The sequence below is a fragment of the Strix aluco genome, chromosome 2, assembly GCF_031877795.1.
Source record: "Strix aluco isolate bStrAlu1 chromosome 2, bStrAlu1.hap1, whole genome shotgun sequence".
In the NCBI taxonomy this organism is placed as follows: Eukaryota; Metazoa; Chordata; class Aves; order Strigiformes; family Strigidae; genus Strix; species Strix aluco.
The window spans coordinates 96,512,449-96,538,364 of NC_133932.1; the positions used below are offsets into that span (position 1 = coordinate 96,512,449).

General features: G+C 37.2%; 1 protein-coding gene across 7 annotated transcripts in view; it reads left to right on the plus strand.

Moving 5' to 3' along the window:
- PCDH9 (protocadherin 9) overlaps positions 1 to 25,916 on the plus strand; it is a 709,974-nt gene that overhangs the window by 239,876 nt on the left and 444,182 nt on the right. The window contains exon 3 of one of the 7 annotated variants that reach the window (XM_074815561.1): positions 1,851 to 2,058. The exons of the other annotated variants lie outside the window; for them this stretch is intronic. Within the exon in view, the coding sequence (XP_074671662.1) occupies positions 1,851 to 1,988 (138 nt within the window). The 3' untranslated portion in view covers positions 1,989 to 2,058. Of the gene's footprint in view, positions 1 to 1,850; positions 2,059 to 25,916 lie in introns of those variants that run through there. 7 annotated transcript variants of the gene reach the window in all.

Sequence of the window (25,916 nt, forward strand, 5' to 3'; positions counted from 1 at the left end):
TCAATATGAGAGAGATATCGAGGTGCTGGAGTGAGTGCAGAGGAGGGCAACAAAGCTGGTGAAGGGCCTGGAGAACAAATCCTATAAGGAGCGATTGAAGGAGCTGGGACTGTTTAGTTTGAGGAAGAGAAGGCTGAGGGGAGACCTCATCACTCTCCACAACTACCTGAAAGGACATTGTAGAGAGGTTGGTGTTGGTCTCTTCTCACAGGTAATTAGCGATAGAACAAGAGGGAATGGCTTTAAACTGCAACAGGGGAGGTTTAGACTGGACATCAGGAAAAAAATTTTCAGAAAGAGTGGTCAGACAGTGGAATAGGCTGCCCAGGGAGGTGGTGGAGTCACCATCCCTGGATGTGTTTAAGGGTCATTTAGATGAGATGTTGGGTGATATGGTGTAGGGGAGAACTTTGTAGAGTAGGGCTGACTCGATGATCCCAAGGGTCTTTTCCAACCTGAATGATTCTGTGATTCTGTGTGATTCTGTGACTGAGCTTAGCAGTTACTAAGTGAAGTCACTGAAAGTGGATAGTGTTCCCATACAGGGGAACACTACGTGCTTAGCTAAAAAGCAATCACTTCTTCCATTTGTACCCTGGTATAATAGTTCTGAGTTGTCCAAAGGAAGTTACATTAAAAGATACCACTTTGTATTTTAAAAAGTTGTTTAATTTTCTTGCCCTATAAATACTGGAACGCTGCTTGCTCTTTAATGAGCGACTTGCACCTACAGCACAGTCCAGTGGCCCTATGCAGATATGGGGCTGTGCACACAGTTGATTGTGACTGGAGATGAAGATGACTCTTTGTCTCTTCTGTCATGTTGAATACTAGGACTGGCATTTGAGAGGCCCTTTTGAATGAGTAGCTTCAAATTGATCCAGTTTGTTGAAAAGCTTGAGGCCCACTGAATTGAAAAATAGCATTTGGATTGGAAAAAAATGATAGATTTCAAGTCACTATGCAAGCTTTCTGAGACTGGATTTTGCATTGCAGCAGTCATTCAGAGTGTGTAACTGCTTATTTCAGCATTCTTTTAATTTAGTAACTTTTCCCCCACTAAACTTGAAACAGAAAAGTATTTATGTGTGTGTGTGTATATACATGTCTCTCTGTGTGCATGTACAATTACTAACAGCTATATATAAGAAATAATTAATTGAAATACCTCCTAATGTTTAAAAAGGGTTAGAAGCTATATCAATGTATTTTCTGAGCATGTTGCAGCTGTGAATACCATGTGTTATGCATCACTTTACATAGATTGGTAGAAGTTGCAATATGTGGTTGAAACCCATGGTTATAAACCTAAATGCTGAACTATAGGATTTGTGGATAATCAATTACTGTGGATTACAAATTTATTAAGACTTTATTAATTTATCAACTATTAATAAATACCTGAATTGTTAATGGTATGGTGAACACACAATATGATAACTTCATTACTAAGCTTTATTGTTTTTCCTTTCAGGAGATCTTATGACTAGAATCTTGTAGATTTTTTTCTAATTGTAACATCACGAATCAGCAGTTAGCTTTCTGTTTGCAGAAAAACTTCAAGCTGTGCACTTCAAAATTAGATGTGGATGTTTTTAGTAAGGTTGCACGGTGTATCTATTCTTCTTTTTGAAAACAAAATAGGAATGATGAGGACAGTTAAGGCTTACTGCTTAAATGTTGTTTTAAAGCACATATTTCCATGTGTTGTCCATTTCTCTAGAAGTTGTTGGTTTTGATTAGAGGCTAACGAAATGATCTGGAAAATTCCATTCTTCAAATGTCACAGCACTGATCACAGCTGTACATTTATTGTCCACCTTCCTTGTCTGTCTGTTCTCTCTCCCCAGAAAAGGTTGCCTGCTGGGAGAGCAGTCTCAGGCCATACTGACAGCTTGAACCAAGGGATTGTAAGAAGTTTTCACAGTCCAAAGTGGACAGTTTACAGGCTAGAGAAGAATTTGACCATGCAGATTGACCGTGCCTGAGTTCAAGACTGTGACCTGCTGCTGTTCAGATTACTAGGACAAACGTAGCCTTTGGGACCAGGATTAGCAATTTAATTAGAACACCATGTAAACTTCATATACTATGTCATTTGCTAAACAGGACCTATGTCATTATACATGTATTATATCACAGTTAAAGGAAAAGGAAAATGAAGGAAATCATTTATGTAAACAATATAATTAGAATCCTATAGTTTTTGGAGTGTCACATCATGATCTTCAGGTTTTATAATTTGCATGAGTTGCCTATGTTTAATCACAGTAACACACTCCAGGATGAAATGCTCTCATGAAAACTAACAATTTGGCACTGTCATATATTACAGTTTGACATAATAAAAACATAAACTCCTAGAAAGTTTGTAGACATTTAAGTGAAGAGCAAGGATATCGATCATTACGGTAAGTAATGCTAGCAAGAATAATATTTGGGATAAATTTCCCCCTTTTAAGGTTTAAACTAATTTTTCACTATTAAAAATTAGGATGAAAATATGATTCGGATGAGATGATCTCAAAGGTGTCTAGTTGGTACAGTGGGTTTATTCTGAATGATACTGGTAACAGCTGGAAACAAGATGCTGGATTTAAATGAAACATTCATTTGGCTGAAATTTTCTTATCAGTTGTTAAATTCCAGAATGGAGCTGTATGCTGTTTTCCAAGGTGGGCCAGTAAGTTTTATAGCCTACAGACTGGCACCCTGGGTAACTCTGTTACATACCAAGGCTATTTCAGACTTTCAGCTGCTAATAGCTGGTGAAGCTTTTGTCTGTCCTCAAACAGTGCAGTGACACTTGGTCCAGAGTGGTGTTTGCACAGAAAGGAGACACATAGTAGGACTATGGGGAAGAAAACAGAATACTTGCATCAATGTAGTAGTTTACTATGGCTGCAGAAGGTGTATTCTTACAAAGGCTGTAACTGTAGTTGCTTACACTTTTTGCATTTATAGATGCAATATGCCTGAGAAGCTGATCAAGGCAGTGACTTGCAATCTTGTGCTTAGTTTATGGGAAAACTCAGAATTGACATTTGGTGGCTACACATAAATAGAATAATTTTCTTCTAAGGAAAAGTGTCATACTTAAAATTTGATATTTTTCTTTTCAAAATGAAAGAAGCCTTTGGCGTAAAATTTATTCAGGGTCACATTTCACCCATAACCTGTTTTTTTCTTTTTCAAACCTGTACCTAGTTACACTTTAATATTTGCAGTCTCTCTAGATTGTCAACATCATTGTATAATAACCAACTTATTATAGAAAGCAGCAAATGCCATGCTGCCAATCACTTGTCCATCACACTAACAGGTGCGCTGCCATTGTCAGTGTCAGGCTGAATACTGGGGATCAGTTAGACAGGTGAAGTAATTTACTCATCTTGTAGTGGCAGAAGGGGACACCTTATCAAGGAAAAAAGAGAAGTGGCTTCCCTTGGCGCATTTGGTATGTGGCTATATAACTTGGATTTATAGCCTCTGTGTAGAAACTGATGCACAGACCAAATTTTACTCTAAAAGGGGGAAAAAATGTTCTTTTAGATATTATGCAAGAATATTTGTTTTTCCTTTCTCTTCACCTTATCCACTGTCATTCTCACCCTTTTCCCTGACCCCCATCCTGAACCTTTTACTATTGTCAGCTTAGCACACTGCTAGATGCTAAATCCTTGAAAGATATGTCAGTCTATTGGAGTAAAAAAACCCTCACAAGCTTCAGTAAGAACTAGCAATTCTGTGCATTAAAACATTTCCCACTGCCATTTTTTTTTTGGCAGTGTTTGGAATAGAGGTGGCCAGAGCATGCTTTTACCAATTCATCCAAAGAAGAATAAATTTAAGAGTTACTATAGCAGTACTGATGCCTGTCTTCACCTGTCCTAATCTCTGTAGCCATGACAGCTGCTGGTTAATACCCAGAAAGTTTCTGGGGGCAACAGAGAAAGTAGCTTTATTTAACTGTCTTTCTCTGTTACTCTCAGTGTGCTGGACAAATTTTCCAGTATCATCTGTGACCTCCTGACTGGAGCTTTAAACAGGACAGCTAAGCCTGGTGTGTTTGTACTTGTAGCTTCTGACTAAAACCATCTGTGGTCAGGTACAACCAGTAATTGCCTGGGCCAGTAAATAGAGCTATTATTTATAACAGGGATCTACGAGTCTTCAAAGTCAGAACGATAGAGGCAGCCTCAGACTAAATCGTGGGAAGGAAGAATTCATGGTAACGGTTTTGAAACCTTACTTTTATTGAAGCGCAGAGAGCTATGTCTGGTTAGTAGACAAAATACTGGAGGTTGATTCTAATTTATTTACAGAAGCATTGCTAGAAGTATATGTACCCTCACACTAGAAAATTTGGGGTTTAAACAAACTTTAGCTTGCTAAAGTGTCAGGCTTTTTTAGGATACTGCTAATAATAGGCTTGACCTGTGGGTTGACAGGAGGATTTGTTGTACATTGACTGTCTTGTTTAGCAAATGCCTCCCATAATCTCCAGTTCCATCATCTATATATGTAGTTCAGCAATTCTTGTAAACAGCAGAGCTCTCCCTGCTTCTCTTCTCTGTCTACTAAAATGTAATGGGCAGTGCTGAAATTTCAGACGGCCTTGGGCACAGTATCACATTATACCTAATCTGATGTAATTACAGGCTGCTTCCAACAAGGATGCTCCCAGCCCTTATGCCCTTGTGCTTCCTGTTGCTTATCTTGTATCCCTTAAAAGGAAAAAAAAAAAATGTTCGTTTCCACTAATCAGTAAGAACCAACTATCTCCTAGCTGCAGGAGTGCTGGGAGATGAAGAGGACTAAGATTATCTTTTTCAGTGGCAGGCAGCAATTAGGTGGAGGGTGAAACTGCACCTGTGCAGTCCTTTTCTGTTCTGCATGCAACCCGTGTGGATAGGCACCTAAGCCTTCCCTCTGTTTAATTTTCTATTATTCCCCATAAAGCTATAGAAGCCCATTACCATCATGTGTTAACTTCTGTGTTGAGATTTTTTGATGGCACTGTAATGTTATCTCTGTTTAACTAGTATGATATTTACTGGTATTAAAAGGCATTATCCCACCTGAACATTCTGTTTACCAGAACAACATGCAACCCTAAAGCCTGTGACTGTAAAAGAGATACTTTTCTTCTTTTTCCTTTTTGATGTCATTTATAAACTTCAGAGCCATTGACAAGTTTGAAGGATTTGATCCAGAGCATGTTCTTTCTGGTTACTATTTTGAAATTCAAGACGCTAAACAGGAAAAACAGGAGAGTATTTTGCATAGATGGAAAAGCGAAACAAAAGCCAAACACTGCTGAAAATAGCTCTTTATACTGAACACCTAAAGAAAACACTTTGTTTTCTCTTAAATCCATTTTGTATTTTAAGTTGGCATTCTTGCACCGTATTAGAAAACTGGGCTCAGAAACCTCAGATCAAGGTCAGGTCCTGGAAAGAGCCTGAGGCTTTAGCTACACAAAGCCCCAGACGCACATATTGACTGGTCACATTCTGACTCTGAAACTAACACAAGACCTTCACATGTCAGCCTTTCTCCCTTTCTAACCCCTTCCTAGAGAAAAGAAGTGTGAGTGCACACCCTGACTGGATGCTAATCTGTATGATAATCTGGTAAATCAGGCCCCTAAGGAATGTTTAAATGCACGCAACCACAAAATTTCCATCAGCATTGGGATTGTTGTCTCTGCATTAAGAAAACCAGAAGCCAGGTGATCCTCGGTTCCAGGTGGTTTGCACAACAGGGCTGCCAATATGGAACTGAAGTTCACTAGAACACAGGGTTTAGAAGCAGGACAAACTTGGTTTTTGGTTAAATGCTATTTTGGCAAAATACATGTTTTAGCAAATGCCACTGCCATTTCTGTTTGAGAAAGTATTTGACATCTGAGAACTGAAACACTAATAACACCCTCTAAAGGTATAGATCAGGAAATGCATTTATTGCTATTTATTCATAATGAAATGTTAAAAAAAAAATTACTAAAAATACTTAAATTAGATAAGAAACCTCTCCAATGACAAGGACTGAGGATTTAGATTTGCAGTCCCCCATACATATTTTTCTCTCTCACTTGAATGGAGATTGCAAAGATTAGTTTCGTTATCAGAGCTATATTGACTTTCTTTTCATTTTCACAGGTACTTTTAAAGGTAAATTATGCTATTCCCTGGCAATAAGCATGCTATGCTGCTTGTAGTTCTCTCTATAAATGAAAACTGTCTCTAACGCTGGCAGTCCAGCTCTTTGCATGACACTTAAATTCCCCTTTTCTCTCTCACTCTTACAATTCAGTTTCTCAAAAAACCCACACCACACCACCTCTCTTTCAATGCTTTTAAATATTTTTTTTCTATTTCTACTATGTAGTACAATCTAAAAGGAACACAGTCTTTCACCAGTTCTGATATTATGGTTTCCCACCCAGTGATACAATTTTGTCTGAAGTATAACCAATGCTTTCAGATCTGGTGTGTAAAGCTAAGTGTCTGCACCCATAGTGAACTGAATAAAAATTGCAGTTAAATATACCCCATATGGATTCAGGAGCTGAGCCGTTAAGTGTCAGGTCTGAAAATGTTGGTCTGTGTGTTCTGTAGCAATGAAGAAGGGAAGAAAAGAATAACATTAAGGAAAAATAGTGAGGGCTTTTTTTTTTTTCTTTTTTTGATCAGAATACATTTATGATGCTGTCATCAAAGTGTGCATGTGGAAGCATCTCTTTAGAAAAACTGAATTCTTTAACTATATGCTGTTGCTTCAGTAGCAAAGCTGCACTGTAAAATGCTAGGAAGTTCTTCCTTCATCACTGGATTGCTTTTATGAACACATAAAAGCTCTAATAATAACTTCATTTTTTTGAGCTCTGTACACATTGCAGGATTCTGGTAGTGCTTACCAGAGTTCAGAGGAGCTGTATACAGTGTGACGTGTTCAGGCACTGTTTTGTGTGTGGTTTTTGTTTTCTTTGTTTGATAGAGCGGTGAATAGAGACACCAAATTTCAAAGGGTTTCTGGTTTAAAGAGTGAATACCTTTTTCTGCCTGGAAATTTATATTCATAAATCTCATTGGTATGATTGGGAAAGTAAAACACTGTCCTGATGAAAATATACAGACCTCCTAAAAACCTAATGTGGTGCTTAGAGTACAGAAGGCTGAAATTTTGCTTTTCTAGCTAAAATTGTTACAAAATTGAAACCACAGAGCCAACTCCAGAGAGGAACCACGTGATCAGCTCATGTATGTGTGGTGGTTCATTTTTCAACAAATTTTTTAACAAGTTGCCATTTAAATGTTATCACAACAAGTCACAGGGGATTTCTCATCTTCTGATGTTAACTTGAGATGCCATACTGGCAATTGCATGTAGAAAAATAAGGGGTTTTTTTATTTTAAGATCTCAGCTTCCTGTTCTTAGAGCATATTTTAAGAGATGTCTCAGTTGCAGTTTTTTGGGGGAATGCTTGTACTGCTGCCAGCTTACATCTCCCACTGGGAGTCACTGTAGAGCAGGGATTACCTTGAATAAATTTCAACAGATTAAACAAGCCACCAAAAAGAAGCTTGTCTTTATTTTTACTTCCTCTCTCTACAAATAACACGGTAGACAGAAGGGGAATGAATTACAATTTAGTATGTCAGCCATAACCAGCCTGTATCTCAGGAGATTTTTTTCCAATTGTCCTAACATATGAGTAAGGTAATATTTGAAAACTCCTAAACATAATAGCAAATATGTATATGATATCAAACTTCTAGGAACATGTAGCTTTTGCTAAGTTTCTGCACTGTTGCTACATTGTAATTTTACATTTCCATTCTGAGTCAAATGGTCTTTTTTTGTTTTGCCTCTGCTTTCTGGGACTGAAAGGCATCTAAATTTTGGAGCATTGTATACTGACACAAACCAGTTACACTAAACAAGATTTTTGCTAAACAACAAACTTTGCTTGCTTTTACACTGAAGGAAAGATCTTTTATTTTTATTTCATTTGAAAAAAAGGAGTAAAGTTTATTCCTGCACACATGGGCCATGGTTCTGTAGATGCAGTTGCGATTCTTGGTCATTTGCCTCCGAGGGCTGTTGAAGACAGTTTATATTTTTTCATTTAAATTGATCATTGTGTTTCAAGACTGAGGAAATGTTGTACGAATGTACTTGGAGCCCACACTTCACCTGGTGTAGAGAAATGCAGTCCATATAGTCTCTCATGGTGTATGGTCACAGATCATTGCTGAGTTTATATCCGTAAATGTCGCTCTGTGTGAATAAAGCAGAAGTGGCAGAGCATCTTTGAAATTCTACTTGGAAAGTACAAGTAAAATTCTATTTGAAAGATAGGCCACATGCAAAAGATTTTATCTTGTTAAAATGTTGCCTCATGTCCTATCTGTATGTAACTGCAGGCATTTTTCCACATCATAATACTACCTTCGCTGTTCTAGCTGATTCCCTGTTAGAATCTGTAATCAGTTTCACATTTGTCTCCGAGCAAAATCCCTTCTTCAGTAACTCCAGCCATTAAAGGTGAAGTGATGCAGCTTGCTTCGCTGATGTGTGATTACATATTAATTATATAATACAAATTCATATTGTTGAAGATACTTTATGTGATTCCTTGCATTTTTCCCCTAAATTGATCAAGGATGGGTATATCTTCTGTTTCTTCTACAAGCTTTATGAACAAATTATTCAAAAAATAATTCCTAAGCCTTTCAGAAAACAGTTGCATATCATTTGACTAATAAATTGTTTCCTTTTTCTAAATAAGTAAAATGTTTAGAATGTATGCTTAAGGTTTATTTATAGATTCTCACATTTTTTTTGGCAAGGGAAAAGCAATCACTTAATGCTTTCTAATCCTGAATTACTATACAAATGCCCAGCAAACAATATCAGTTCCTCTCAACGTTTGTATTTGTGCACTCCACATATTTTATAACAACATTCTTTATGCTGTTGTTCATGATATTTTATACTACAAGTAAGATCAAGTGCAGAGCATGATTGCTAGTTATGACTGAATTGGGAAAAAGGAGAAAACTAGTTAATTTTCCCCCAAATATATCCTAAGCTTCTGAAAACTTTGTTATTAAAAAAGTTCCTTCATATTATTTGAAAAGTAAATTAATCTCTACATCAGTATATTTTATTGTGGGTGAATGATAATGGGATTAATGCTCATACACAGAAAGCATGACACTGTAAATCATGTCATTCTTGAAATGCAGTTAGAGTCAAAGACGTAAATATGTGAAAATGACTGTGGAGTTCCATATTTATTCTTTCTCAATTATTTCCCTATTAAGTGTGTTTAGCTTGCAAGTCAAAAAATAATTTTTCTTAACTGCCAGCTTTTCAAACTGAATTTGGGATCTTAAATCTGTCTCTCATCTCTTACTCACAGAATAGAGTTTACTTATTGAACCTTAGATGCCAGTCCTTGTTGGTGACGGATGAGACAGAATAGGACTCAGCTCATTCTTCCATGTGGTAGCTGGAGTAACATTACAACTGCATTGCAACTAATTATGAAGACTTTGCTAGATGAGGAAACAGATGCAAGTCTGTAAATAGAAGCTGTTATGTGGACTGGAAATATGTAATTTTTACATCTTAAGTTTGTTGGTGCATACCAAAGCAAGTTCGAACAAATGCAGGTGTTATTATCTCTCCTTTACAAGGAGAGAAAATACAGCTGAGAGGTTGGAAGCTGGGTTATCCAAAGTTACAAAGTCTTTTCATAGCCTAATGTGTATCACTTTGAGACTGATTTGCTAGTAATAAACAGTTAAAATATAACTTCCTGAATAGTTGCCTTACAAGATAATGCAGCTGTAAATTGAAGGGTTGTCAAATGGTCCTTGCTTGTCTGGGAAGCGTATCTTTAAACTCATTTTGATGTGCACTGGGGTCTTTTCTATCACTTTTCCTTTCCATTCCTTATTAATTTTCCCCCAAAACAGAAACTATGAATATCTTGATCTCTTTCACCTGTTTTCTCTAGAGAAGGCAGAGCCTCCAGGTCGGAGTATGACCAGAATTATGGAACTGTGTAATCTTAACCAGCTGGTACAGTGTCCATCATGTTTCTAGGCTCCTTTGCTCCCAGTCACCTATCTTCTTTTCCATGTAGCACAACTGGGCCAGTATTTGACTCAGTAAAACATAAAGATTTAAAACAAAACTTTCAGTCCACTTCTGCTAAATATTTTGCTTGGCAGAAGCTTCATTACACAATAAATGAGTCTTTTGGAAACAGCCAACTGCTTCACATAAAAAAAGCTCCTGTTCCTTTATTGCTTTCGGGGGAGAACAATGAAAATTCACTGTTACTGGCCACATCAACCTGAATGAAAGCCAAATAGGAAAATTGAAAATGATTGTCAAGTTCATCATATCTAATACAATAGAGGCAAATTAGAGTTATCTGCAGCAGCAGAAGTAGCAGCAGATTGCATTATAAATCATCATATCATTGACAGTCAATTACATTCAAAACTTTCCAAGCATGAGGCAGCGGCAGTGTTTATCTACTAACAAACTTATTCAAGCCAGAAAACATTGTGGGTGCATGAAGATAATTTCTTGGGGGTCTGAAGGGTTTGCATTAAAAACTAAAGTTTCAGCAAAAAACATATTCCATGAACAGTAGAAGGGATGAAGCTTGGTTTGTTGTGAAATTATATCTTTAAACTTATTCTGCCTTTCTACTGCAGTAAACCCACATTTGCCTGTTGTCTGGGAGAGCCCTCCAGTAATGTCAACTTCTCTCCAGTCTTCTCTGCTTCATTACCGCTTCTCCTTTCACAATACTTCTAGCTCCCTTTTGAGTTCCCGGCATTTGCCCCTTTCCCTTGTTCTTTTGTTTGTTTGTTTTCAATTTGAAGTACATTTTTAGTTTGTCTCCTTCAGGAATGTAGAGCTTTCTGTAAGTTATTCAAAGTAAGTAACCTTGCATTTTTGGGAATCTTTAACTTACGTAATGGATAATGTGATTTTAATTAAATAAATTCTAATCAAATAGATTGCATAAAAAATTAATATAAGTTGAGAGAAATGTCTTGACAATATTTTACCAGTCAGTTTATTGTACAAACTCTGAGAATTGGACTGAACCCTCAGAATTAAATGAAATATTTTTTCTACCGGAAGCTACAATGGTTGTACTTTCTGGCTGTTCCCGTGGGCACCAAAAAGAGCACAAAGAAGGAGCAAAAACTTTAGGCCCTGGGAGGAGGGTTTGTGAATTTACTGTAGTGCAAAAGAAGGAGAGAGTACTCCATATGATGATCCATCTACTTTTTTGATAAGCATAGAAAGCCCTGAAGCAGTAACACAGTGTAATGCAGGGTTAGTATTGATCTTATATCCACGTTCCTGTATGGGGTGGGATAGGTTGTTGGGTTTTGGGGAGAAGGTCTTAAGTTTATGTTTATTTTTCTCTAATCAAATCTGGGTAAATCTCCAGAGGCTCTCTTTTAGGATCAGGTTTCTTCATATTTTCGGAATGACTTGAGAAGATTATCATGCAATAGAGGAATGAATCACTCCAACATTAAATTGGGTAAAGAGTTAAGGCTGAGAGCTCTGCTGTTTTGCAGAGTAAATGATTTATTTTTAATAAGAAATAAGAGACTTCAGGTCTGAGGTCTTCATCCTGCAAGAGCTCTCCTTTGTGCTCTGAGTGCCATCCCATCCCAGTCATCTGACTCCAATTATACTGCATGGAGACATGCCTGCGATTCATTCTCAATTCCAGTCCTAAATCACCAAGTAATTTTTGTCATTAACCACCAGCCCTCGGTGTATCTGAGATGAGAGGAGCATGAAGGTGAAGAGCCAGCATGTTACAGTTGCCACACATCTCTGCTGAATTTTAGTTTTGCCACACCTGAGAACTGATCTGTGGATCTCTAAAATTAAGTAGCCCACTAAAGTGCTAAAGTTAGCACTTCTTGGATAGTTAAAAGGAAAACAGAGGTAACTGTGGAAGGTGGTTCAGATATTAGGTGAATTAAATCATGCTGAGAATCTAGAATAAAAACTGAGTTAATGTAGGTATCAGTTAGTTGCCTGAAGATATGTAGGATGAACCTATTAAGGCTAAGATCAGAATGAACGTGAACAGGAATTGTTACACTGCCGTTATCTTGAAGCACTAATAAATTAGCTGAACAGGTAGAAAAGAAAGGCTTGTGCATAATGGCAAAATCAAAACTGTGTGTCCAATTTTACATGTCTGGGAACAATAAAAAATTCTCTTAGCTAATAGCTGTATGGGTAGAATTCAGATGGTTGAACATAGTTGTCCCATGCAGTTTGGGATGCCCTGGCATACCCCAACTATGCTGCTCTTCTAGAATGTAGTTGACCTAATAGTCCTATGTTCTATCTACCCTATGAGACAGCAGATACATCATAATCTGTCATGTGAGGGAGTCTTTGGGGCATTTTAAATGGCATTAGACATCTCTGTTTAGAATCTCATCCAGTCTTTGGACTGTTGTCACATTATGAAATGCCAACTACAAATAGAAAACAATTATGCAGACAGTGCAGTTTGCTTTTGTTTTAGTAGAAGTTTCGTTGAATCTGAGTTGAAATCTAAATTTCTGTGGTTAGCCAGTTTAGCATATTTTCAAAGATTCTCAGTTTTACTATGTCCTTCATACAATTCTGACTGTAAATCAAAGATTTATCCATCTCCTTTGCCTCTTTTAGCTTTTTATGAAACACTTTTGCACCCACTATTGAAATAGCAAATGCTAAATTTAGTATGTAAGTAGTTTTGTAGAGGCTTATGTTCCATATCCTTACCATATTAAGAAACTGTGGTGTTTGGCTTGCTTGTTTGCTTTTAAATGCTTGTTGACAGCTGGGATGTGACAAAAAAGCTTTTCTGTATGCTTGTTCTGAAATTATTTGAACTTACATTATCAAGTAGCCATAAATAAGCCCTATTGACCCAGGTAATTTTACATTTGCTGTCACACATTTCACATACTGAGTTCTGTTGTGTGCTTTATTCCAAAGGAATAAGTCAGGGCTGGTAACTCTGTGGGTGATATTCTGAGAATGAGTTAAGCCAGAAGGACTTGATTATGTTTGCAAACATATATTCCAGTAACCATGAATAAAATACTATATTTCATATTATGTTTTTGATTACTTGAAATTGAAAGTTCTTACCATTGTGTTGTCATAAATACAAAAGCAAACTTGTGATAGGAACATTAGTTAAGATCAAGAGTAGTGATTTGATCTCAATAGAATAAAAGACTATTCAAAGCACAGTTCATTTTTTTCCTTTTAAATCCATTATACAACTTCATTAATCTTTTGGGACAGTTTTTCAGTGGTTTTCTTTTTAGCTATACTCATAAAAAATAATGTCTTCATTTTTTCACCTGTACTGAGCTACATGATCCCACTAGTATTGACTGAAATTAGTAGGATACCTATCTTGCTTAATGCTGTATATGATTCTTTAAATACTGAAATTGTTTTTGGAAACTCAATCTTCTGCTTACTAGATTTAAATGTTTGTTTTGATTTAATGTTTCGAGCAGACATGGACAGGGCTTTTACAAAGCAGTTCTGACATATTATTAAATAGTGTTTAGATTGTAGGAACTCATTTGATACTTAGTTCTTTCTCTCTTATTGAAGTGTATGTATTGCCAACTATTGTTTAGGATTATGTTCAAACTCTTGAACATATCAAACCCTCAAAACCAACCCATTTCATATTAATGCATCCTGAATTTCAGCCTTATCATAAGACTTTGTATTATAACAATATCTTACCTACTGTTGCAGGCCCATCTTTACTAAAGGCAACATGACCCAATTCCTGTATTTCCAAGGAAAAGTTTTAAAAAGTTCTTCTCTTTTGTAAAGTGATGCCATCTTTGTGGGTTTATTTTGTATTTCTTGGTAGATTGGGGTCATGGTGGGGTGGGTACAACTGTCTGTCTCTATTTTTAACCGCTTACCAGTGGGAAACATCTTATCTGTAAAAGGCCCAATTAGAAGATACAGAAATGCATATATTCTCAGGATTCTGTAGTATATAGACAACATGCATAATTCATGTAACACATTTTGGAATTGTAACTTCTTTCTATTATTTCATAGGAAGGAAAATGATGGATTGTCAAATCATGCCACACGTTTTAATTTTTGATAGAAAGAGCTAATATGTTTATACAAGGTCACTCAAATCCTGTAAGAAAGGTTATTAATGTGAGAAATTATTTGCTGAGGTAAACAACCTTTGTTAGAGAGCAAAATTCATCACTCCAATCTTGTTTAGGCATGTACAAAATACACTGTGAATACACCTAAAATTCAAGGGAATTAATGTTTTAGCCAAAATATTTTTAGGCTATCCTAACAGGAATGCTGGCTATCAATGACAACTGGTTTTGAGGATGTCACTGCAAATGGTATCTCTGACATGATCGAAGGTTTAGGTTGCCAAATGTCAGCTACAGTATCCTGACACATGGTTGAATGTTCAGTGACCCCACAGAATGTGTTTACCATCCTCCTGTTTGCAAAGGAGTAAGATCAGGCTTGCAGGTACTTACTGTGAAGATGTAAATTGTGATAAAGTGAAAATGCACCTTATCAAACAAATTATATGCCTTTTAATAATGTGAGATTTCACATAATCACAGAATCATCAAGGTTGGAAAAGACCTTGTAGATAATCCAGTCCAACCATTAAACTCACACTGACAGTTCCCAACTACACCATATCCCTCAGCGCTATGTCAATGCGACTCTTAAACACCTCCAAGGATGGGGACTCCACCACTGCCCTGGGCAGGCCATGCCAACGCCGAACAACTTTCTGTAAAGAAATACTTCCTAATATCCAGTCTAAACCTTCTCTGGTGCATCTTGAGGCCATTCCCTCTTGTCCTATTGCTTGTTACTTCGTTAAAGGCTTTAGACCTCCTGATTTCCACCCTGCATAGCCTCACAGCGTCTTTGTAATCATTGTGAGTGGCTAGTCCCTTCTTCCAAAGGCCGTAAACTCCTTTTCTCCCTGAGTTTCAGCCAAAGCTCCCTGTTTAGCCAGGGTGGCCTTCTCTGCCGCTGGCTTCTCTTACAGAACCTGGGGACAGCCTGCTTCTGTGCCATTAAGACTCCCTTCTTAAAGAGTGTCCAGCCTTTTTGGACCCCTGTACCCTTCAGGACTGTCTCCCAAAGGCTTCTGTCAAGCAGGTGCCTAAAGAAGTCAAAGTCAGCCCTTTTGAAGTCCAGGATGGCAGTTCTGCTGCCCCATCTCCTGGGCTCTCTCTGAATAGAAACTCTATTATTTCATGATTGCTGTGCCCTCGTCTGCCTCCAACCACCACATCATCCACCAGTCCTTCTCTGTTCACAAAGAGGAGATCCAGCAGGGCACCTTCTCTGGTTGGTTCACTCACCAGCTGTGTCAGGAAGTTGTCTCCCACACATTCCAGGAATCTCCAGGACTGGTCCCACTCTGCTATGTTGTATTTTCAGCAGATGTCTGGGAAGTTAAAGTCTCCCACAAGAACAAGGGCAAGGGATTGTGAGATTTCTCCTAAATGCCTATAGAATATTTCATCCACCTCTCTGTCCTGGGTGGGTGGCCTATAGTAGACTCCTACTACAACATCTGCCCTACTGGCCTTCCCCCTGATTATAATGCAAAGACACTCCACCCTGTCTTCACTACACTTGTGCTCAAAGCAATCATAACAGTCCCTAACATACAGCACCACCCCACCACCTCTCCTTCCTTGTCTATCCCTCCTAAAGAGCTTGTAGCCATCAACTGGCACACTCCAGTCATGGGAGAGATCCCACCATGTTTCTGTAATAGCCACTACATCATAATTTTCCTGTTTCATCATGGCTTCAAGCTCCTCCTGTTTGTTACCCATGCTGTGTGCATTGGTATACATGCACTTCAGATGGGCTGATGTCCCCAGCACCTTTTTGCATTTAGAGGTCCTAAGTCCCACCTGAGCTTTCACAGGTGTTACCATAGTTACTGATCCATCAATATCCCTTGCATCTTTGTTGTGCTGCATGTCTCCATCCCTTGCCTCCACTGAGATGGCAGGGTGAGGGTCATCGGTGGCACAACAGTCCACAAACTCTGGTAATCTACCTTGGGGCTTATATCTGGGAGTTCCAGCTTCGTCCCCTTCCCCCTTCAAATCTAGTTTAAAGCTCTCTCAATGATCCCAGCTAACGCCTGCCCCAAGATCCTCTTCCCCCTCTGGGACAGGTGCATCCCATCTGGTGCTGGCGTCCTGTATCCTAACCTGTGATTGAAAAATCCAAAGCCCTGCCAGTAACACCAGTCTCGGAGCCACAAGTTCATCTGTTCAGTTCTCCTGTAATCTTCTTCATCCATCCCTGCAACTTCTTTTAGACTTATGCTTTTTTGTTGTTTTCCTTTAAATAAGTTTTCCCTTCATGATGTGATTGCATTTTAAAACACTTCATAGTTTGTCTGTCACCCAAGTCAGGTTTCTGGAGTCCCATTATATTAGTATTAATCTTGTTCTATATATCTATTCTCTGTAGTTTTAAAGAAAACAATGTTGATTTCTTCCCCAGTTGCTAGCAAGTATTAAAAACTGTGTTTCCCAGGACTCCTGAATTTAGATTGCAAGTGAAACTTCTTCAAGATGGTGATCACAGAACAGAATTCTGTGTCTAGTTATCAAATGTTTTTCCCTCTAGATAATACAGTGCCAGTATTTATACTAGTCATGTTTTTGAATGGTCAACCATCAGTCAACCATTAGTCACTATTAGGGTAAAAGGTTATTCTGAGACATATGGGATTTCCTGAAAAAGTGCAAAAGTTTTTGAAAAGAAAAAGAGAGTTCTGGGATAGGGTGAGGGGTATTGTTTTGACATTTTGACAAGCTGAGTTTATTAATCTGACAATTATTTGTGACCCTATCCAACTGTCTAAGACTCAAATTTTGAACATGTTTGAAAAACCTGTTTGAATAAAAACTTGGAACCTACATGTCACTCTTCCTCCTCACAGAGAGGAAGATGCATAACAGTAGAATGAGGATAATGGACTTTGATGAATTTAGGGAACAGATAAGTAAGCTCTTTGAGGAAGATTACCTGAGGTATATTGAGAACTGGAGACACAGACTCTTGTAGAAGTACAGCTGCAAACACTTTTGAGACGTGCAAAAGGGACAAGCAACACTGTAAAATACTGTTATGATTGCATCAGAAGCTCTTTGATAACCTGAACCAGAAAGAAATCATATAAAAATGGAAAAAAAGTTATACATAACTAGGCATGAGTATAGAAAAATAGCCTGGAAATAAAGATAAAGTAGTATAAAGTGAAAACTGTATGTTAGTTAGAAAGTGGTGGGGAAAAAAAAAAAAAAAAAAAAAAAACAACAACAGAAAAGGCTAGGTCAATCTCATATAAAAATAAGAAAATAATATCTTTCCATTATAAAATATAAAGAAGAGAGCAAATATAGGATGATGTAGAGAAAGCTGAAAAATTCAGTGCTGTTCTTTGCTTGTCTTCATTCACCATGATACAGAATTATTTGACCAGATAGATACACAATGGAAGGGTACACAAGAAATGTGAGGACATAGGGTATATGATGAGGTACATACTGAAGTATAGCTGCCAAAAAGAAAGACCTTAAAAAAGTAGAATTAATGAATAAAAGTAAAAATTCATTAATGAGAGCTTTCTCTGAATCTTCTACATTTTGAGAACTCGTGGAGGCTGAGGGAGTCCCTGGGGGTTAGAAAATTGTAAATATATTACTGGGCTTCAAAATAAGAAAAAAAAGAGAACCAGGGTGTCATAGCCAGTCTGACCTGAATCCTTGGAAATAGTCTAGAGGAAGTTATTAAGATCTACAAGAAGTTAATTTAACTCTAGAATGCTTTTGACAGGGTAACAGATCTGTAGAAATCTGTAGATGTAGCATACCTTGAATTTAGTACACTCTGTCATTCTCTCCCACATGATATTCCTGTAGGCAAACCTGGACTCCATTTAATCAATATCATGTAATGTATAAGAATCAACCACTTACTGTTAGTCTCCCTTCAAATCATGAAGGCATGCCAACAGAGTTCTGCATTCATCTGTCCTGGACAGAGTAGTATTTTCAGTGTTTTCATTAATAATTTTGATGATAGACTAATGTATCTTTGTAAAACTTGCAGATAAAATCAAGTTTTTAACAAAGTTCACATGTGTAGGGGGCTTGCTGGGAATCAGCATTCAAAATTTTGGAAAACGCCTTTCAAGTGACCAGTAGATATTCATTCAAGTTTTGTGGTAAATGTTACAGTCAGAAAGGAGAAATCAAATACACCAAGACAAAAATGTCTGGCTAATCAGGTGATGGTCAGAAATGAAGCATGAATTAACAGTGTGATCCTGTAAAATATATGAACAGGATTACTGTGTGCAAGATGTGGAGAATAATTATTCAAGTCAGTGCTTCTGAGGCCATATCTAGTATGTTGTTTGGTTTTGGTCATCATGGTTTAAGGAAGAGTTGAGCAAGCTAGAGAAAGTCCAAAAGACAAGACTAAGAATGATGAGGGTGTTTGAAGACATAACCTATAAAGAAATGTTGATAGAATTTGTTTTATTTAATCTAGACAAGAGGATACTTAGAGAAAATATGAGGACTCTGTTATGCAAAAATCTGTTGCAAACAGGACAATGATCAATTGCTTTTCTTGGCCACCGAATGAAAAAGAAGAATAAATTGGGTTAATCTACAGATTAAGGTTAGATTAGGAGACGTGAAAGTTTATCAGGCAGTAAACCATTGGAATAAATTACCCACAAATATTTTATTTCCTGGAGTTTTCCTCAAGTTTGCCAAATGTCTGACGAATGAGTCAAGTATACTTGCTTTTCTTGCTTTTATGTAGTTGAAGTAGATGTTCTGTGAGATCTCATTTCCCATTCATTAATATAAATTCATAAAATTTATGTTTATTGTACCAGGTTTATTACGCATTTTTGTGCCTCAGTTTCTTAGCCTTAAAGTACAATAATAGCTCTACATTTGGTATTTGTGGTGGGAGTAAATGTATGTGAAATACTGAGATTGCTTGGATACTGTGACAATGGAGGCCATATACATTTATGCTGTAGAGTGATAGACAGCTACTCTATGAAGTCATTGTGAAAATGACATGTCTTTGTCTTGAATTCTTGCTTTCTATTTCTGGGAGATTGGAAGATACAGTGGCTTCACAGAGTTGTAAAGGAAGTATCTAACCTCAGTTGTGCCTCTTGGGACCCCATGGACAATTTTTGGAGAAGAGTTATTTGCATATCTCAAATCAACTCTTTGGCAAGTATGGGAAAAGTTCCCAGCTGCCAGTTTTGACAGCCACAATTCTGGCAGCTGTTAGTCTTGAAGGGGAAAAAAAGAAGAAGTAATAGCATTGGTATTTTTGTAGAGCTTGGTTGACATTTAATATTACCTGCTGAAAATAATAAAAATAAAAAAGCACGAATGAGAAGAAGAGAAAAGGGTTCCAACTCATGAAGCAGATAATAGTAATTTAGTATTTTAAAGCAACTCCATGACTATTTCATCTCTGAACAGTTCCACTTTCAGCTGGTTAAATTGAAAGTAGAAATAAGAAATTACAGGTTGAAGGCATGGGGTTAAAAATAAACCCTCAAGTGGGCTGGCAAACTGCAACTTCTTGGGGAAAAGTAGTTTAGCTAATGTCAGTTTTCTGTTGTAATTTTCATAAGAAAAGGTCTGGTACTGCTACGTATTTCTCAAAAGGGAGATTAATATAATGGTAAAAATATTGAATAAATAATTTTTTAAGTGTTTGAAAGATTTAGAGACAAAACTTTGTGAAAGGGAGAGATACTGTTTCATATATTTTATTTATATTTGCAATATTTTAATTCTACTTCTAAACAATAAAACAGGCTTTCTTTAACTTTTCAATTAACTGTGTGGTAATTTTAAGGAGAGATCATGATGTGGTTTGGCACTAGTTGCTGTTCATTTTAGTGGGATTTATATTTTCATTCACTAGGAGACTACAGTCTTCTGAATGCAAAACTGATGTTATAGGAAATTTTGCTTGAGTAGGAACCACATAATTTGACCTGCAGGTCACATTAGTTATTCTCTTGTATTGAAGTATCATGGGTAGTATTAATCTGTATTTGTCTTTTGGTTTTTGCTATATGTTTTCATGATGCATTGTCATTATAATAACAAATAGCCTGTCAACACATTTACTGGACCGCAACCCTCTTGGGATAATCACTGAATTTTCATCAAGACTGCAATGATTAGTGTTTCTGATTATGATAATCAAATAACTAATTAGCTATCATGTTTCAGAAAAGAGATAAAATTAAAAATGTTTTCAGAATATGTTAAGACTGAAGTTTTTAGCTACTTCCACTTTCTCTCTTCTTATTTTTTTTTTTCCAGAAAGCTTAGAGCATGTAGGAAGAAATGGAAGTTGCTATTTCTTATTAAAAAGGAACTGAGTTGTTTCTCATTTTGTCCTGATACCTTCCCCTTATTTTTGACCAGAGCTGATTAAAAAATATGGTGAAATTACCTCTGGACTGTGTAACACAAGATAACACATTTTGTTTCTGGGGCTTGTATGTTTCTTTTCCCTTTTCTTTATATTTTGTGCCTTTTTTTGTGAATTTTCAGACATGTTAAGGTCTGATTAGCTGTCAGTGTAAAGGTAGAGAGAGATCTCATCCTCACAGATTGCTTCACAGTGGTGCTGTATTGTGGTGCTGAGATGGTGTTCTTCTCACCTTTACGTGTATTTTCTCTTTTTGTATTTGTACATGATGAAAGCTTGTGGCACTGTTTCGTTCAGGTTTCCTGCCTTCAGAAGCAGGTGTCTGACTGGAATGTCTGGGTTTTTTTTTTTTTCTTCTGTTTTGTTTTGTTTAATGGTATGACAGAGAAAGAGGGCAACACAAGGAATGCTGAAGTTTGTTAAAGGATTCATTACATGCAGTTCCAGTTCCTTGCTCGTTCCCAGAACTATTGTTGTATCCAGATACTTGTAATTGCATTGTTTTCCATGCTGTCCTTCATCTGTGTTCATTTTAAATGTCACAGAGAGAGGTGGTGACATTATGCTAATTTGTAATGGATTCCAGTGTTACATTGCCCCATTTCTTTGACCTCAGCAAAGAGCACTTGCTGAGAAGAACAGAGGATGATTACCTCCCCTCTGAGCATGAACTAGCTGCTATGCCTACATGACCTTGGATTCAAAGAATAAACTCTAAAATTGCTGTGCAGAGGTTATACAGGTTTTGTGCCTAAAACAAAGAAAGGATTTCAAAGAGATTTTTTTCCCCTCTGTGGCAGAGTATATAGATTCTTCCTCATAAAACATATCTCTCATTCAGAAATTCCCCTGTCTAAGCTTGTGATATCAGTTTTCAGTGAATGTGAAAAGAAATGTGGCTTACATATATTTAGGATATGCTCTTTAAGAGATACCAAGCTTTTACAGGAGAATTAGATGAAAGACTAAGTATTGCAGTTTATTATGAGTTCGTGGCTGGAGTTAGACTGTACCCGTATCAAGATAAGGATCTCGCCTGAAATATTGCTGTGGTTTGATCCTCCTGCAGCCTAAATGCAGGAAATATTGAGCTCCCGACTACAAAAAGACTCTCAAAGCAACCCCTGAAACTGTATCAATTCTATACTGCTAGAATATAAAAAAAATGGTGGCAGGATCAAAGGCATAGTTCAGCCATTACTGCTCCTTTTAAAAGAGAACTGAACAGGGTCATGTGGGAGGAACCTATGAATGGTGGAATTGAAGGAAGATTTCAATCTCCCTTTGAAAATACACTGGCATTAATATGATTTTGAAGAGCATGAATAAGAAGCTCTACAGTCAAAGCAGTGCTGCAGGAGCAGGTTTTTGGCCTTTTTTACGTCAGTCACAATTACACTGGAGCTCCAAATAAGAGGTGAGTAAAGCCTGAGGACATGATTCTGCATTCATTCCTCACCCAAAACTCCCCCTCATGCTCAGTGGGAGCATAAAGGGGAGTTTTGTGTTATGCAACACTGATTCAGTTCTTGATTCTGGTTTACAGTGAAAGATAAATCCATTGTGCAACTTCCTTATTTCTCCTGAATCAAACAAATCAAAACCAAAGATAAAAACCCAGTAAACAGCTTATAATTCCTTCGGGGAAAAATAATCTGGCTTTCTCCAGATGTGTTCTGGTACTTTGATTTTAAAAGATTAGGTGCTTCACACATGATGAAAGTCAGAGGCTATTGAGCTCTGTCCAAGGAATAACTGATATTTTCACATAATACCTTTGAGTTTTGGTCTTGACACTAATTATTTTATTTTCTCTTGGTGGTTATCAGATTGTTAACGGTACCGAACTGAAATCTTTAAGACTAGCACGACTTGATGGATTTGATATGTTTCCATCAGCAGCATAGGAAAAGTAAATTTGTGTCCTAAACAGATGCAGAACGAATGCCAGTTGTAGGTTACTGTAGCATTTTTCCCTCCATCTTAAAGATGGATTTCATTTGTTCTTGAGGGAACAGACCTTAGATTTGGTACCCCTTTGGACTTCATAGATTTTAAAATTTCAGAGCAGGCTAGACTGTTTGGTGGATTGAAAATCAGGGGAAAAACAGTGATCTTAGTGAAAAAACCCAAGCGTTTCAGTCATGCTGAACATCTTCCAGTCTTCATATTTAGTATCTTTTTCCCCCATTCAAGCTTGCTTATAAATGTATGTTCTGCAAAGTTGATAGAGAAGAAAGTTTAAGATGGTATAGAAAGATGATTTTAATGTTCATTATATTGTTACATTATAGACCAGGTTCATGAATCAATTTATTTCAAAATGTCACCTTTATCCTGATTTTATCATATTCACTGTTCTAATGTCCAAGATTATGTTCTCTATCTAAAATCTAAAATGAACACTTGTGTGGATGTGCACATGTATTTGTGCAGGTAATAAATGGGGGGCTTTTTCTGTGCTAAGAACATCCCTACATTTAAGACCCTAGTACATTATTAAAATCTACTAAAATAAATAATATTTCTGTTAGCTTTCTATTCCCCTAAATTTCTAAACATATTTGAAGAAAAGCTGTGGTTTGAACTGCTTGCTTACATGTCCAGTCACATCTGTAACAGCTGATGAAATGCATCTGCTTTTGGGTGGATTGTGACAGGTGCTTAAAAAGGTATCTTCTATTAAAATTGTATTACAGTTTTTATAACGAGAGGTAAATTGGAACTCTGAGCTAAAATACAGCTATTTTCCATATTTAGACAGGCAATCACTTATTTTAATCAGATAACAGTATTACAGTGTTGTACCTCACCTGTTTCAGAAATAAATTTCTGTTGAAATATACTGCATGGGACATTGGGGTTTTTTTAAGCACTGCAGCACGGTTATATTTCATATTAACTATGTAAAAGGAGTTAATTCTGCAGTATAAAGATAAGTTCCTAAAATTGTACAATACAAGTAGTATGTTCACTACATTTACAATACTTCAGTTCTTTAGTAGTCAGTCTACTTAGCAGCAAATGGAATGAATTCCTTTAGCCATTAATGAAAACATCTGATGTATTCTTCCTAAGGCAGTCTTTGGACCAAAATGGCATTCATATTCATCTGGTTGTAAAGTTACAAATGCCTGTGTTTCTTGTCTCAATTTATTTAAAGCATAATCTTGAGGGGATCAGAGTGGCCTGTAATGCAGATCTGTAGAGCCAGTCCAGCATGTTATCCTATTGTAATAAGGCTAAGCTTAATATGAGTGCACAGTGTGCTGCTGCAGCAAAGAAAGCCAACGGGATGCTGGGTTGCATCAACAAAGGCATCACCAGCAAAGATAAAGAAGTCATTATCCCACTCTACGCAGTGCCTGTCAGGCCACACCTGGAATACTGTGTTCAGTTTTGGTCCCCACTACATAAAAAAAGATGTGGACAGACGGGAGAGGGTCCAGAGGAGGGCCACAAAGATGATCAAGGGACTGGGAAGCCTGTCATATGTGGAAAGGCTGAGAGAATTGGGTTTGTTCAGCCTTGAGAAGATAAGGCTTAAGGGAGACCTTATCACCATGTTCCAGTATCTAAAGGTTGTCTAGAAAGAAGATGGAGGCTCCCTTTTTACAAGGACTCACATGAAAAGACGAGGGGTCGTCGGTACAAGTTACTCCTGGGGAGATTCTGATTGGACGCAAGAGGAACATTTTTCACACTGAGAACAATCTCCCCAGGGAAGTGGTGGATTCCCCAACACTTGACACTTTTATGACTCAGCTGGACAGAGTGCTGGGTCATCTTGTGTACACCAGGCTTTTGCCAAGAAGGGTTGGACCAGATGATCCTTGAGGTCCCTTCCAACCTGGTAGTCTCTGACTCTGTGATATCAATTTTTGGCAAGACAATAACTGTATGTGAGGAACTAGTAAGGCAGATCCCATTATTCAAAGTATATTTTGATGAGAATTTTTTTTAAATGCATACCCATGGCAACTTAGTTAGAACAGGGGTATAAAATTCTAATATAATGGTTATGAAACACTTAAATCTGAGAAACAGACAGAGGACATCTAAAAAATATGATTCATACCAAAGTCTGATCCATACCACACTATTTCCATATTCCTTCTGTTTTGTGAATAATGACTTGAAATTGCATCCAGTTTGGATATAGTAAGATGGAGAAATATACAGTAATTGAATGTGAATAATCTTTGCAGTTGGACTTTGAAATACAAGATTGGCTTTCCTAAGTGCAAGGTTTTGCTTACCATTCTCCAATCACTTGTTTCTCTGCATTTTTTTCCTTGGCACACTTAATGCTTTGTTGGATTTTAGCTGAACTAGTCTGGCTTGTATATTACAGATCATTTACTAGGAACCTGCTGGGTTACTTTCAAAAAGGGTGCTGTTCTTCAGTTCTTAATTAAATCACCAACAATTCCATTGTAATCGTACATTTAATACATTATTTGCAAACCTTTGCTGGATTGTTTTCAATGGGTAACTGAAACAGTGCTTTATTTTATATTTCTGCAGTATGATGGCTGTTACATGTGCAACAAATACACTGTTAAACATGAGTCAGTTCTAATTTAAGTATTACCAAGTAATACTAGTTTATTTTTTCTCATATTCACTTTAAAACAAGACATTTAAAAATAGATCTGGTTTAAGAGTAATTTTCTCTGATATTTTTAGGTGTGTTTAATTACGAACATATGCCACAGAGCTGAGTGTTCTAAACATATTCTAATTGGAATACAGAATGCAGTGAAAAAAAAGGTATCAGTATTTTACATCTTTATGTCTCAATTAAGTTTTACTATCACAGAGTTAAAGGAACAGAATTATTCTTATCATGACATATAGCCCTGACCTGATCCTCATCCACTGCAGGTTGCGGCTTTCCACTATGAACACTGTCCTTCTTCCCAGAGGCCTGGGAGACCTTGTTGGTGAAGACTCAGGCAAGGAAAGCATTGAGTACCTCAGCCTTGCTTGTGCCTGCTGTCACTAAAATACCTGCACTATTCAGTAACAGTCACACATTTTCCTTGTTAACTCTTTCACTATCAGCATCATAGTGTTGCCCTTGATGTCCATTGCAAGTGTCAGCTTTAGGTGGGCTTCTGCTCTCCTAACAACAGCCCTTTGTGTCCTAGAAGTGTTTCTAAGTAACTTGTCCCTGCTTCCACCTCTTGTAAATTGCCTTTTTTACATTGGAGCAATACAGTATTGTACAACTGTATGAAGTTGTGCAATATTTCATTATATAAGTTTATGATAATAAATTA